This window comes from Astatotilapia calliptera, chromosome 20 (assembly GCF_900246225.1).
Source record: "Astatotilapia calliptera chromosome 20, fAstCal1.2, whole genome shotgun sequence".
NCBI lineage: Eukaryota > Metazoa > Chordata > Actinopteri > Cichliformes > Cichlidae > Astatotilapia > Astatotilapia calliptera.
The window spans coordinates 19,179,182-19,195,818 of NC_039321.1; the positions used below are offsets into that span (position 1 = coordinate 19,179,182).

General features: G+C 39.2%; 1 protein-coding gene across 2 annotated transcripts in view; it reads right to left on the minus strand.

Moving 5' to 3' along the window:
- Positions 1-703: 703 nt before the first annotated feature.
- chchd6a (coiled-coil-helix-coiled-coil-helix domain containing 6a) overlaps positions 704-16,637 on the minus strand; it is an 83,821-nt gene continuing 67,887 nt past the window's right edge. For both annotated transcript variants that reach the window (XM_026153120.1, XM_026153121.1), the window contains one exon: positions 704-1,586. In XM_026153120.1, coding sequence (XP_026008905.1) covers positions 1,563-1,586 — 24 coding nt within the window. In that variant the 3' untranslated portion in view covers positions 704-1,562. The remainder of the gene's footprint in view (positions 1,587-16,637) is intronic.

Consider the following 16,637-nt stretch of genomic DNA (forward strand, 5'->3'; position numbering starts at 1 on the left):
CATTCATGCAGGCCTGGAGACTGGTCAGCGACAAGTTAGCATGTTTCACACAAACTGTGTGAGGGTTTTGGTGCTACATCCGTTCTGTGAGAACCCAGCGACCACTCGAGACCAGACATTGGTGGGGGATTGCCAACTGGTCTCTAGGCTTGAGAGGCCTTAAAAATCACAATTTGAAAAAAGAAAGACAAATTAGCTGGTAGACTCTTAATTTAAAACAAAGCACATTGATCTACTTTTGCCAATATTTCTCACTGATCTTTGACAATAAATATTAACATGACTCTCTTCATCTCCACTGTTTTGAGTTATGTTTGAGAGGAAACCTGCTTTTGACATTATTTTTTAACCCGTAATGGGGGTTAATGGGTTTTATTTTTCAGCTCACAGTCTCTTAAACTGATTTCAAACAGATTTATTAGAAAAAAAAGTCACTAAAAGTCACAGAACTGTTTGCTCAATGGCAGCATTTCATTTTCAAACTGAGCCTGAGTTGAACCGTACCTTCAAAACGACTTAGAAAGGTTTTAATAGATTATCATGGATGGTGCTTCATCTATATAGAATATCCCAAGGTTCCTTTTTTTGCATTTCTTTAGAGAAATGAATAAACCACTGCAGTGAAATTAAATTCACTCAGCTATTAAAAGTGGAAGCAAGGCAGAATTAGGCACACAAACACACAACTAAAGACACAAAACCGTGAGAGGATATGAATGGTTTAATAAACTCATATAATACATCACGGGTCTGATGAATTAAAGTCATGGCCAGGATTACCTGAGCATATTCCTGTGTCATTAAAAAAATACAAATCTATAAAGCTCAAAAGAAAAACAAGTGAGTCAGTTCTTCTTTCAATCTGAGATCAAAACAAGGACGGTCCCTGTGCACCTGATTCAGCTCACTTCTTATATGACTTCCAGTCTTTTTAACCCTTCAAAATTTAGCACGGGTTTGGACGTAACCTGATCTCCACATTCAGCTGATGGAGGAGTGCCCCTGAATGCATCTTTACAAGTCAGATTTTAAGAAACATTTTCCACTGATCTCATTCAAGTGCTGTCAAAAATCATCTGCCCCCTTCTTGATTTCTTATTTTGTAGCACAGTTACATGCTTCACATCATCAGGCAAATTTTGATATTAGTCAGAGAGTTTAAATGATGTCATTTATTAAGAGTAAACAGTCATCTATGCCTGATGATCTAAAACATGTAAATGTGAGAAATGCACCAACAAAAAAAAAAAAAAAGGGGGAATCATGAAGAGTGCAGATACTTTATCACAGCGCTCATAAATGACTGAATTGAAAGTGCACCGCCTCAACCCGTGAGCCTAATATACACACTCATTTCTTGTTTACTTCTCTGTAGTATGTAGCAGTGCAGAATAATAGTGTAACGGATCACACCACAGATAAATAGCACAAAAAAAAAAGGCATGCTAACTGCAAACTATCTCTTTCATAAAGCAAAACAAGGATGCGACCACAGTGCTGCCATTAGTGCTTAAGTAAAAGCTTGTCGTCATGTAACGGTTTTACCCTTTTCCTCCCACTCTTCATCCGTGGTTGACCAGCAGGTTCTGAGAGAGAAGAAAGAACAGAGAATTAGTCCATCTGCACAGCAGCCACGCCTGCTGACCTTTGAAGGAGTTCTTAGGTGGAAGGGTTGTCCCCGTTTTGTTTATTCTCTGCCACCTTTAACTGACCACAGCAGAAAGGTCAGGCGGGTAAGACTAGGGATTACTCTGGTAATGGAAATAAGCAAACCCAAAAAATAAAAATAAACTTCAAGAGGTTTATGAGAAATTCTGTCATCATTTTGTCAGATTTTTTTTTTTTTTTTTAAATTGACGCTACAACATTTAAACAACTGACGAGTGGAGTGACTATCACTGACCACCTTGAATGCTACTTTGAGACTTACAAACTGCAACTAAATGTTGTTGTAGGCCAAGAACACACACACTGTACACACTGTGGACACACATCCAGCCCCATGGAGAAAAACTCCACCTATCAAATTGCTCAGGTAATGCTTTACAAAGAGCCCTGGGCACTGACCCAGCCTCCAACCACCACAGATCTGAATTCGATTAAGTATCCCACCGGGCCCAAAGGATGCGTTGCCAATGTCCCAATGCCAGATACTACAGAATCTCCCAAGAGCTGCTGGGTCTATGCCCTGATGGAGTCTTTGTGTGGCATTAAAGGGACGATTTCAGGCAGGTGGTTTAAATGTTGTGGCTGATCAGTACACTGTGTATTTAGTATTTGTATGAGCAGCACAAAACCAAACAGGGATGACGGTGTCAGTGTCCTGGCCTTCAAACATTTGTCCATCTAAATCAATATGAAGGAAAAAAAAAAAAAAGTTTTGGTCACTAGATTCACAAAACCTTCAAGAAAAAGTCTCTGTCGTACGAGCATTTTTCTGCTGCAGTTGTTGCAGCTTTCAAACAAAATGACCTCCAAGCTCCAGCATGCGCAGCCTATCAGGCGTACCTTCCTGCTATTTAAAAACAGCTGCATGCAATTGATCCACGGAGTGCAACCTTCATCCTTCAACCTAAGATCAATGCGGTCCTTGAAACCCTAGCAACAAATCGTCCTGGAAAGAAGACGCGTCTGACACCATCATTCCAGCGACCTTGTCTTATGTACCATGAGAGGGGTTCGCTCAGATTGTGAGCCCTCACGTGAAATGGCAACGATCAATTAACACCTTGAATTGCTGGTGATTCTAAGAGCGATACCAACAAACTAAACTAATCTCACGCTAATTTGACTTGAGCCCTGACATCATACAGAGCTGTTTCTACAACCTTTTGGAAGGGAGCTTTTTGAAATGCTAAGGTAATACATTTTAAAGAATATATACAGCTATATTGTATAAAACTAATGGACAGATAATTGGTCTCATATGTGAAGGTCTTTCAGAACTTTTCCTTTGAAAACAGAGACATTACCTAATGAGATGACTCCTAGCTATTATATAAGCTCATTTCCACAGGAAAGTTCAACACTCGCTGTAAATGGAGGATCAGATATACTATGATTATTTTTCAAGTGCAAATGTGAAGCAATCAAGTACAAGGAAGCACATGTAACGCATTCATAAGACAGCAGCACAAGCTCGTGTGAAATTTTGTCGAGCGTTTGCAAAGAGCACTTTTGTAGCTGACTGAAATTTTCGTTTTTTCATGTAAATTCTGTGGACAGGGCATGATTAGTACTCCCCTGGATTTATTGAGGTCACACAAAAATGGCAACAACTACGCAACGCTACATGTACAGACAATACAAACTGTGACAGAATGTTGTGTTGGAAACAGAAACAGGTGTTTACCTTTGTTTATTTATTTATTTTTTAGCTAAAGGCCCCAAACAGACTTTACATGTCTCTCGCTACATGGATGTTCCCCTAAAAATGAACAGCAATAACTTGTCCTGATCCTCTCATATATTTCAACTCAAACTGCCCATTAAGCTTAGTTCTATGATCAGAAATCATCTATAAGAAAAAAAATCTGTTTTTAACCCAAGGTTCTTTATCGTAAAATGGATCTCTTGCAAATTTGCTTTGGATTCCAAGTCAAAAAAAAAATTGATCCAACTCTGCCCCACTTGGCCTCAAAGACTAGACAGCAGCAGGGAGGAGGGTTAGCCCAAGTGGAACGATGCAACGAGCTCAATTGACTGAGAGCTGGGGGCGCATTGACCTGAAGCCGCCTGCTAGACACACTGCGTATATGGATGTGCTATATGTGCATGTGTGTGCTGAGAGCACGTGGTATCTGTTCTAAGCACTGCAGAGTTGACTCCAGCTGTGAAACTCAAACCATTATAACCACAGAGAGACTTACAGAGCAGTGTGATCAATATGACTCCCCTCTTTTGTCCTCTCATCTGATGCCTCTGGTTTAGTCTCCTCATCTCCCATACCCTTTCAATTCTTCTGTCACTTTCCTCGACTCTTCTATTTCACTGATTTTTTTTTTTTTTGTCCTTCCAGTGTCTCTTCATTCTCCTCTATACACTTTTGCTCACACGAGTAGTTTGTGTTCATTTATAATAATGTAAGCCATGAAGGCGTATCTCCTCTCCTGTTGTTTACCTTAGTGAAGAAGAAATCTAATACTGGCTCGCTCGCAGAAAAGTAACAGACATGAAAAGAGTCTTGACCATGAAAGAAAACAAGAGTGAGTTGGATACGCAAAACAGAAAAATGATAGGACACAATTACAATCTGTACATCGAAAATGACAAAGAAAATGAAAAACCCTTATAAGAGAGACAAGAACTCTAGTTAGAAATGTACAGCATGCTGAACGGCACCTTTGCAAACCAGCTAACAAATGAACCTGTATTATGGCTTTAAAACATTGACATGGGATCTTTTACATTCCAGGATCAAGTTCACCTGATCATTTTTCTTTTGTACGATTTAAATTCTCAAAGCAGATGGACTCTGTTGTCAGAGTCTTGTGAGTGTTTAAAGCAGGGAGCCAAAATCCGCCTGGATTTCAATCCAGCTCACTTGACAGCTTTGGAAAATGTGAAGGGGGGCAAACATTTGGACGTTTACCAGTGTTTCATAACTGTTAAAACATTTCTTCCCGATTACCATTCATTCGTTATTGTTTTTTTTATTGTTTTCCACAGTTAAATATTTTCTGTGAATTAATAAAAACGTTGTTTTATGATTACGAGACGGTCTGGGCCGGGAACTACAGGGACTTTCTCTAGAATTTGACACAATTATTACAGAGAAAGAAAGAGTCACGCTGACAAACTCCTTTCATTTACAGCATTTTTACACAATGCAGAAAAACTAAGATGTGATGTTGAAATGACCCCCCCTTCTTCACTTTAAGAATCTCGGGGATTAGATATGTAGCTAAACTTCAGAGAGGAGATGTCACCGGTCAGGCTCACTCAAGCTGAAAGCAGGCTGCATGTGGCCTGTGTAGTATGACAAAGTTTACACACAACAAATTATTAAACAGATTAATTAGCCCTCTGAGCAGTTCTGAAAACTGTATTTTTCCACATCTACTGTACTAACGAGCAAAATGTAACTAATGGATTTCCCACCTGTTGCTCTAATCTAGGGGGTCTCAAACTCGCCACTTGTGGCCCATGTCACCCCTGCTTGTGGCCTGTATATTGACGTAAAGAAATCTAATGAAATTTGACCCTTGAACCTTTTTTTGTTAGCGAGGATTTGTTTGTTGTTAAGAACAATGTTAAATTAGTTCTTTTAAAAAGCAAAAAATGATTTAATATGAAAACAATATGAGCAGAGAGCACTTACATGTTGAGGGATTGGCTGTGTTAGTTCAGTGAGAGAGTTATTTGTAAACAAAACACTTATAACTTATTTTTATTCTGTTAAATATGAATAAACTTATAACAAGTGCTGCCACATGTCTGGCCAATAGGAGAGTTCCAGTGTTTTTATGTGGTAGTTCAGTGAAAGGCTTCAGTTAGTTAAGAGTGAGAAGAAACAAAGATTGTGTTCATGTTTGCAGTTTTGTCTTGTTATACAATATTTGAAATTTATAAAAACAAAACAACATTTTTGGAAATATTTGAGGGTGTTTTCTTGTTTGTTTTGTCCTACTTGAACACTAAAGTGGCCTTTGAATGAGATGACAGTGCCAGCAGTGGCTCACAGCTCATTTACGCTTGAGACCCCTGCTCTAATTGAAGACACCTTCTAAATTAAAGTAGTCACCGACTATGAAGACTTGCTGAGGTTCTTTCAGACTTTTGACCAGCTAGTGCCTTGGTTATGGTTACGGGCTGTTACAGTGAGCCTATTTTCAGTTCATGTGGCTCCGGCTAGAAGATTAAAGAGGCAGAGTGAAGGGACTGAAGAGAGGAGAAGAGAGACCGGGGCTGACCACTGTAGGAGATAGAAATAAATAACAACAAAAAGTCAGGAGAGGTAGGAGAGCAGAGTCAGGCTGTTCCCCACTCCGCACCCAGCCTGGGAGCCTTGACTCAATTGGAAATCCATTTTATCTGATGACTGGCAGGCAATTGGGGCTCCCAGGTGAGGCTCTGCGGTTGATAGGCCTGACCACTCCACTGCTGAGGGACAGAGGGATGAAGATGGAGGGGAATGTGGAGGAGAACACGTACTAGATTGGCTCCACTAACAAAGTTCATTTTAGGCAACCTAGATCATCACTTAGCCTCCACTTCTATCAAAAACAAGAAGTGGGAGGGGAGCTACTAAGTATTTTCACTTAGTGGGAAAAAAAAAAAAGACTCCAAAGATATAAGGCCGAGGAAAGCAGCAAGCCGTCTGAAAAACAAGACAAAGATTCCAGTGTTTTCTTGATAAATGACGAAAAAAGGAGAAAGCAACTGCTAAAAAAGTGAATTCAAATTTTATGTTGACAAACCTCATCTGTAATTATATGCCCCGCAAGAGAGGGAAGGATGTTTTGTAATGAGTTGGGAGACACTAAATTAAGTTAGGAAATAAAATAAGTCTCTTTAGAAGAGAGGGTCACTGCAAATCAATGTGTTGTTGTGAGTTATTCTGATTGATCCAAGATTTCTATCCTAATATGACTACTGAACTGAAAATCAGCAGGAAGAGATATTATGTGGGGAAGGCCTTACTCTAACAACATCGTGTCAGAGAATGGAACAAAAGGCAGAAACATCCAAAGAAGAGCTTTAAACGTCCTTCAAGAAGCTGGGGAACTATTCCTGAGAACTACTTAAAGGAATGACAAGGAAGCTGCCCTGAAAGTTCAGGCTGGGATGAAGAAACCAGTGGGTCGTACCAAAAGTGATGTTGAAGCATGTAAAACTACAAACTCTGTTGTTGCCCCATGCAACGCATTTCTACAGATATTTGCCCATTTCAGTAAACATCTGCATCTACTTCCCATTTTCCTCACAAAATCTAAAGAAATGAGACTTTTATAAATCCAATAAATGAAGTTCAGATGTCATTGTTTAGTACAATAAATATAACGTGCTGCTTTTTGTGGATTTGTAGGACAAAAGAAAGTCAAATGCCTGCAGTATATTTACATGAAAACAGGTTTCACATGAAAACCCAACAGCTCTGCAAGCGGGTAATAAAACATTGGTATTTTTTTATTTACAATAGGGCTAGAGAAGAGACGGAGAGAAGGAAATCGATATTTTTAGAAATACAGGGTCTGAATGAAGAGCAATCACAAAGGAAAGGCAGGCTTCAAATCATAAAGGAAAAAAAAAAAAAGAAGTGGAGAGACAGACGGATTGAGTCACAATGGGACACAAAGGAGAGGCTGGTAGAAAGTGGACTGTTCCGATAATGTTGTGGCTGTTTCGGGGTGACAAAAGCCAGTGAAAGACCCACCTAAAAGCCCCGCTGTTGTCCTCTCTTATCCCAGCTGGTGGTCTTGGTTCCACAAAACCTCTTCCTAAGCACACACAAGAGGGGCCGATAAAATGCCGACCAATGGCGGTCTGGTGTGTGCCCAGAAAACAAAACAAAACAACAACAACCAAAAAAAAAACAACTAAATGTGTCAATTGCTTATGCAGCCTAGGTGGCTTTCAATAGTACACAATACGGCACCGTGCTGAATTATTATCGGGACCCCTGTTGGAGCAAACAGAAAGAGGGAGACAGAGTAGGGGGTCTGGTGGCGCGAGCCGACGGGAGTGGTGGCGTTCAGAAAGGTCAGGATACAGCGAGGAAAGAGCACAAAAGATGGTGAAAATGCTCCTCAGGAGGCAGCTGAGAATACCCTCAACTCTACCCCCACCCCCACAACTCTGCCCTTGTTTGAAAGCTTTGTGGTGTCTGAGGGCCACCGGATGAAAGAAGAAGCAGAGGCTCTGGATATGGTTTGATGGGATGTTCGATCGCTCCTCGCACCGCGACAAAAGACAGAGAAAGGGAAATACAGAGACAGAGGGAGAGAGGGGACGTGCAGGAGGAGAAAGACGTGTGCTACAGCTCTTAGAAAAAGTTCAACGTGCAACAAAACAGCTGGTATAAGTAGTTGTACGTACTTGCACTGTGATTATTGAAGAGATTTGCAAACCAGAAAGCAGAACTTTTTGACTGAAATACATAACATAAGTCTTTTAATTGCAGTACTCTTTTTCATTAACACCAGTTACATGAGGACTGGCCAAATCCCGATGCTCTCATACTTTTGTTGGAACCCTACTTAAAAAAAAGTACCTGGTTCCAGGTAATGAAAACCCCCCAAAATTGAGTCAAGCTTAGGCAAGCAGGTACTAGTGGAAGAGAAACACGTGTTACGCCAAACAACCTGTCCTAAAGTCCCGACTTCTGAAGGTAGAAAAGCCTGCTGCTTAGTTTTGTTTCTCATAATATTCAAGAATATAAGGCGGGGGGAGACAAAACTTCACTACCCAAATAACTAAATGTACAGAACTCCACAGCACCGAATAGCTAGATTGAAAAATACAACCCACAAAGCACAGAATACAAGACAGAGGAGACAACAAAAGAGGAAGAGCGAGAGCAGATAATGATGCTCAGTGGAGATTGGTTGTGATCGGTTGTACAATGATCAATGCCGGCTTGAAAGGAGGCAACGCTGATGGTTTATGAAGGAGGGAACAACTGCCAACAGTATGAAAATGAAATCAATAAGTCAGCTGCGGCGCGGGGGAGAGAAAAATGAAGGAAGCGGGTGAGAGAAAGCAAGAAAAAAAAAATGGAAACAGGAGACAAGACTGAATAAAACAAGAGAGACAAAGAGAGCGGGAAAGACGCGGAGAAAGAAAAGAGAAAGAGTTGCAGACAGACTAAGAAGTGAGATGAAAGGTGCTGGTTTAAAATGAAGCAAAGGCAGAGAAACTAAACTGACAGATGAAGGAAAATCTTTAAAGAAAGATAAAAAAACAAAAACAAACAGAGTACAGCAAAAACAAACCGATGAACATTTACACTCACGAACTGACAAACTTTTGAACAAAACCCAGATCCTGATGTAAATATAGCCGGGCATGTCTACTGTGTATGTGTCTATATTTGATTGTGTCTATAAAAAGGTAAGTCTACACATGAAAGGTGAGATGATTGATGGACATTTTTTCTCTCCCCCTTCACTGTGGGCATTTTGTCAGGCAGAACAACAAAGCATAGATGTTCCAAAGAACAGAGGCGTATTTTTTTTTTATTTTATTTAAAAACACACATTAGAGTGTCCTGAAGTCCATCCCTCTGTTCTTTATAAAAAATTTAAAAAAAAAGCTGTTCTTCACTGACTCAGATATCCATGACAACAGCATTAAACTCTCTCTCTGGACCCGACAATAAACACACAGATACACAAAAACACTCTGAGTCACACGGACGACATGCAATGAGGCACAAACAAGTTATGTTTTATGTTTTTCTGATTTTGTGTCAGCAAAAGTCTTTAAACATGCAGCAATGAATACAAAACATGACAATGTAACGGCCAAAAACAATCTACAGACTCCAAACAAACTGCAAGGATGTGAACTTTTACAAATGTGTTGTTCTCAGTGAGCATTTTGACCTTTGCATCCACAGGGAGAGTGACTTACTCACTGCACTAATGGAAAAAAAGTTTTTATACACCAACATCACAGGTGGAAAAACAGAGTTTTAGGTTCTGTATATTTTTCAGTTTAATAGGCACACAGCAGCATAAATGTTATAATGTTAATATATTTATATGTTTGCTGCAGTAATTTGATCAAGAATCTGGAAAATTAGAAAATGCTGTGCAAAAGGTAAAGTTGAATTTTCAGCAGTAACTTTTCAGAAGTTGCTTGTGAGAAAGCGTTTCTTACAGATTTTGATGGGCTAAATCCAAACATGACAGTTAAAAATATCTGATTGGCCTTGGTCTCTCAAATATATTTATACTTATTTTATATTTTACCAATGTACATTTAGATATTTGACTTTTAATCATGAACTGTAAGCTTATATCTTCTCATATTTATAGTTGTTTCATGATAATAATAATAAACTTTCACCTTTCTTCATTATGTAACAGTAGAAATGGTAGATAAAAAACCCGATATGTAACTTTAACATTAATGACAGCCATAGTACGTTTAGCTTATTGTGAAAAAAGATGAAAAACCTTCAAGATATTTTAATATGCTTTAAAATCCTGTAACGTTGTTCTGCAGCATTACAGATTTCCTGGAACAAGCAATGAATCTTCTATCAGATAAGACGTCAGAAGTTTAAAAACAGATACGTCAGGAGATTTCAAATTTGACAATTGCATTTCATACTTGATACAATCCTAAATCACAGGAGCCAAATTTTATGAAAATATTGACAAGTTTAGCATCTGCCATCATTTGGTCTTTCTTTTTATGTTCAGGAGTCAAAATATGTTTTTATTATTTCTGTTTTTAAATGAGAACATTGGGTTTTAGAACTAAACTAGTAACATAGAAAAATAGAGCCAGCCGACAGCTCTAGGCTTTAAAATTGGTAAAATTTGATTAGAATTATTTGGGGTATATTTCATTGATTCATCAAGTCAATGTCACTGTACAGTAAATGTTACCCTACACCAAAGGTGGGTAGAGTAGCCAAAAATTGTACTCAAGTAATAGCGACACTACCTCAACATAGTTTTACTCAAGTAAAAGTAAAAAGTAGCCGTCCACAAAATTACTGAAGAGTAAAAAAGTAGTGAGTAACTGATCATAACATCTGACTTAATCTTTAACAATGAGATAATCAGACAGACAAAAATATAACATTTAGTGCAAATTTTGGTATTTTAAAGTCTGAAAAGGAAAAGAAAATGCTTCATATAAATAACGATTACAAAATAATAAATATCGGCAGGAGAAACACTTTTCCAAATCAATATTAAACTATTATTTAGAGTAGGTATATTACCTATCCCTATCCGGTTGTTCAGTCTGACGTCACTAGCCGTGTCTGGGTCTAAACTCCGCTGCAGGTCCATATATCAAACGATCAATATGGGATTACTGAGAGTTGAAAAACTGTCTAAAGTCTTTCATCTTTAATAAAATGATCAGCGTTCTGCTCTACCAGGTATAACAATTGAGTTTAACATCCAGGCATCCATGAAAACGGAATTTATGACATTTAACGGAGTTAGAAGTTAGCAGGGAGTTAGCTCGCTAGCTTCTATCTAAATACAATATAGCATGTCCTGACTGCGGGGTTTTGGAAACAAATTCAAACGTACAGCTCTGCTATCACTTCCAGCATAAATGAAGACAGAAAACTAAACAGCAGTGACGTTTGTAGGGTTACTGAAGTTGGGCTAGCTGGTATATAATGATGTGCTACGTGACCGCTAGCGACACAGCTATGTTAGCATAATATAAACAAGCTAACTTTTTTTCCACTCGATAAAAGTTAATGTGAGTGTTCTCGGTGGTCAGGAACAAATGTAATCGCATGGCAGGATGCTGTAAAAGGACCAAACTTCAGCCAGGAGAACAACTGAGATAATCCATCCACAATACGAGGTTAGTCATTCATATACTGCTGCATGGGCTGGGCTGTAGTTACATCGTAAGGTTTTAAAAACTGAGCTTAAATAAATGATTAGCGGTAATAAAAGCCGAGGGAGGTCAGCAGGGATCACTGACTGTTTTAGGAGCTTTTTGAGATTAAATAGAAGAAAATACAAAACATTAAACATGTTAACAACACAAAAGCCATATTAAACGCAGACTACTTTAGACCCGGAAGTAGGATTCGTCGCGTCATCACTGAACAACTGGATAGGTCTATATTTGTTAGGTTATATATGATACTTCTCCAAATTGCACAACAGGCTCAGCAGATAGAAAATAAAACAACAAATCTTACTTTGACACAAACTTAGTTTATGTCAAAGTAAGATTCATTTTTGTTTTCACTAAAGTTATTCACACCGAGTAGAGTAGCCAGAATATTTTCTCAAGTAAGAGTAGCGATACATCATAATAGTATTACTCAGAAAAAGTACAGTGTAGTTAAACTACTCCTAAAAGTACATTTTTTTTCTAAAAGGTTACTCAAGTAAATGTAACTGAGCAAACTGAATTAGTTACTACCCACCTCTGCCCTACGCTGAACATTACATGAAACACGTGACAGCTAGCATCTAAACTCTATATCAGTTTCCATTCAGAATGATAGTTCTGTAACTTCCTCAGGATGTAAACGTAAAACAAAATCATGTGATGTGCGTTTTGCTGGCTATCTAGTCATAACATTAGACTTTGTGGGGCAAAACATGCAGGAGTCCAGCAGGGAAAATAGTGCTAAAAAAGCATGGTGGCAATTGCTTTATCACATGCCAAACTCATAGTACCACATTAATAATAATAATAATAATAATAACCTGTTTCGGTCAACAGACCATCATTACACAACATGTTATACCATCGTGTTTTGTTGAGTCTTTGTCAACTTTTGCTCAAAACTGTGAGCTGAGAGGGAGAAAAAGTTCAACAGTTCTTTTAAGACTTTTTTCTTCAGTGTCTGTAGGCAGTCACCATTAATGAGGCACAACAGACCTACAAGTGAGAGCAGAACAGAAACACGAAGCTGACATAAATGGGCTCCAAATGAATGTCACTTTTTAAAAATCAATTCAACACCTTTCATAAAAAACCCACTGAACACTGCTTCCTTACAATTTGTTATAATTTAACATCTTTTCTTTGTAGGTTTTATTCCTGTTCTCTCTAGTGGGCAGGAAGTCACAGAGTCACAAATAGAGAACTAAGAGATGAAAAGTACTATCTGCTCTATGGTACATCAACTTTGCAGAAAAGTTCTGCCTTTGGAAAGCGGATATAAAAGCCCTGCGTAGACTTCAGCCCCAATTAAAGCAACTCACACTAATTTAGAAGGTTGGTCTGAAACGCCTATGCCCAAGTGTTTAATCTCAGACGGTTTATCTCTGAACAAATACAAAAAAATGAGAGAAACTCTGGTCGTTAATTAGGCCTAGTTTTAAGAAAGCTACGAGACACTTTGTAATATTTATTCATGCATAGCAATGAGGTGAAAGGAGTCCAACTGTTTGTTCGCTTCATAAATTTTGTGTCAAAACTTGAGGAGTGCATACTTAAGTGAGAACGTGCGTGTGGTCAGCAGCAGGTCCAGCAGGAAGCTGAAGCTCCTCATTCTTCTTCATTAAGTTTTGACTGCTGAGGGGCCAACGTCTATGCCCCTTTCTCTCTGTGTGTCTGTGTACATCTCTTCATCCCCTGCCCATCTCCAACCCTTCCTCCATAAACACTTATCTCCTCATGGTATCCACTCATCTTCCCCTTCTCGCTTTTTACCTCCTGACAGTCATCTATTTCTCTCCCCATCATCTCCCCAACTTGCCTCATGTCGCCTCCCCGTCCCTCCTCCTTTCTCTCCTTCCCCTCATCTGTCCAGCTTTACCCCCTTCCCCACCTGCCTCCTTACCTCTATTCTTTAACTGTCCACCTCCTCCTCTTCATCATTTTCTCCTTCTCCCATTTTCTCCCTTCACTTCTTCAATTGCTCACTGTTTGCTATCATGTTTTTTACTTTCCCTCGACTCTACTCATTCTTCTCTACTCTGCTTCCTGTTTATTTGCCCGTCTCTCGCCTCAGTCCTGAACACAAATTCATCTCAGTTTTTTTCTCCCTGAACATTTCTTAGTTTCTTTAGCTGTTTGTTCCACTTAAACCAACTTCCAGCGCCTACATGTCACCATTTAATCTCAGGTTTAACTTCAAACCTTAATGTGTCTTTTCATTTCTCTCTCCTTCTACTCCATCTCTTTCTGTGTCCGATACTTCTCAAGGCCTTTCTGTTTATTTCTCATTGGCCTTTCACATCTAGCCTCCTTATCTAGCCGGCTACAGATCTCTCTGTATCCACAACGTGTATTTTCTCCTTCTTCAGTCCAATTCGCTGTCCTGAGCCTCTTCTTTGTATTTTTCTCCACTTTGTTTGTCTATTTTGTTATCTACCAGCAGAGTGACTGAGCTGCTGTGATCTCTGTACCGGCATGACTCCTGTTCAATCAACAATAAAACTGAAGGTAAAAGAAAAAAGAAATCAATATGAGGTTTTACACTGCTGTGATTCACTGGCTTTGCGAAAGTCGCTGTGCATTCAGATCGGCTACAGATACACATTTATTATCAGCATATCAACATTGTCAGTGTGGACTTTCTTTGAGAATAGACTTATCAAAAGAAGATGAAACAATTTTCTCTTTCCCCTTATCTTCTGGTGGGCTATCCACCGAGAATCATACCAGCACACAAAGCCGCAGAAACTGCACAGAGTTTCCAGCTCGACAGGCCACGCTGTTGTGAATCACAACAGTGTTCCTTGCTACAAAAATGCTACACCATTTCTCTTTATGTCCACAGGATGCTCCTATTCACTGACTACAACGCAGCCCTGAAATGAAGCCACCCAGATCCCTTTTCATATAAATGAGGGAGGCTGAGTATTGCAAACAATTCTCTGGAACAGTGTCAATTTAAAAAGAAAAATTACATTTTACAATTCACAAATGGTTCATTTACCATCTCATCCATTTTTTTTTATAGATGGTCGTGTTATATCACACGTCTTACTGAGAGCAAAGATTAACTGGGCACATTAGAAAAGTGAGTGATGCTGCCGATCCAAGGAAAGCTCCACTTCACACAGACAGGTGTCCCGGCTCTTACCTGCCCACAGTCTCGATTGCTACGACTGTCAGTGATTGCTTAATGGTCTAAGGACCTACTATGGCGTTTTAGATTGAACGATTATAAAACAAACAACAGAAAACAAACAGAAACAAAATAGCATAGAAGGGAATTTAAGGTATTAATTATGGCTCCTTCCTCAAAACAAGGATAATCGGTCTCAGTACGCTGGGTTATTTGGGTGACTCTCCTATGCCGTGATAGCTGATAACTCTGACATCTCATCACCAAGCCCGCCAACTCCCTACTGCACCTCTCCATGGCTGTCAGGGGCAGAGGAGTCGTCAACGTGGACAGCTAACAGGCTACACGGGAAAGGCAAGATTCTAAGATGCGACTCTAAAGCACTGGAGAAGAAATGAAATAAAAACTGTGCATTTGTGTATCATTTACCATAACCGCAGCTTTGTGCAAATATCTTGTTGTTATAGCTGTTAAGCTATAAAGGCTGGCTTTACCTTTAACGCAATTTCTATCTAAGGTACTCAAAGATAAATTCAAATATAACTAAGTTTGGGATACAACGAGCCAGGCCTGTGGATGGTCACACATAGCGCCATATCCTTCATTATATCTGCATCTATATTTTCCCATATTAAGAGCACACTTCCTGGTCCACAAGCCAAACGACTTCAAACACGATGTTGCCTGATATTAGACTGAATCATGAATTCATTGCACTCAATTTGCATGTTCAGAAACTGCTTGTTTAACCAATTTTGATGTGGGAGAGGCTTCAATTCTCCGTAACTACAGAGACCACATGAGCTGTTTAAATCTAACATCTGAACATTTGAAGTTGACAGTGATGGACAAACAGCTTGTTTGTGACCTTTTTCCCAAGATTTTGATTTCACTATTGGTTAACTTCATACACACAGTATCTTAGGGCTGTGCAATATGACCAAAATCTCATATCCCGATATAAGACATCTATCGTCCAGACTAGGGCTGGGCCATATCATATCGTTCACGGTAATACCGGTATAATGTTGGGCAACGATAAGAAAATGAAATATCGCGATAGAATATGGGTAAAACGCACATGCGCACATGGCGGAAAAAGCATGGCGGCGACGGAGAATGAGAAGGGCGAAAGCGGATCATTGAATGAAACGGATGAACCAGAATTGGTTTGTAAAAATGCTGCAACTTCAGTGATGTGGAACTGGTTTGGCTTTCGTCCGTCAGACACACAACAAAGCACTATTTTTGGTAGACCATGCTAGCGGGCCGTCGTTATTATCGTGTTTTTTGGAAAATATGGCACACTTAAAATCAATCCTTTGATTTGTCTGAAAATCGACAGTGCCCCTTATAATCCCGTGTGCCTTATGTTTGAATTCTGGTTGTGTTTACTGACCTCGAAACGATTTTATGTGGTACACGGCGCTCGAAATCTGTCAAATGTTTTAGTACGGCTTTGCTAAGCTACGAAGTCGCACCACTTGATGGATTGTCGGAGCATTACGGCTACCGTAAGCCGGAGCCTCGCGGAGTGATACGTACTGTGCTTCAAAATAATATTACCGTATTGTGTGTGTATAACCTCTTTTTAAGTTTTGTGGATATTATACATGGTTATGCTGAGGATATGTCGGCCAATTTCCACTGGAAATGCCTTTTGGTTATACTGTCAGCGAGGAATTTGCATTTGAACTGTTAAATGTTTATATAACTTTAATGCACATAAAAAAAACAGCTGCTTGTTTAAGTGAAAATACATTGATGGGTTTTTTTGCACTAATAAAGTTGTGTATTGTAAAGTATTTTGTCTAGTGTCAATTATATCGTCAGTTATATCGTTATCGCAAATTTTCAAATGTATATCGTGATAAAATATTTTTGGTGATATCGCCCTGCTCTAGTACAGACAATGATATATATCACAAATATTTTACATTTTCTGTAAATTCTG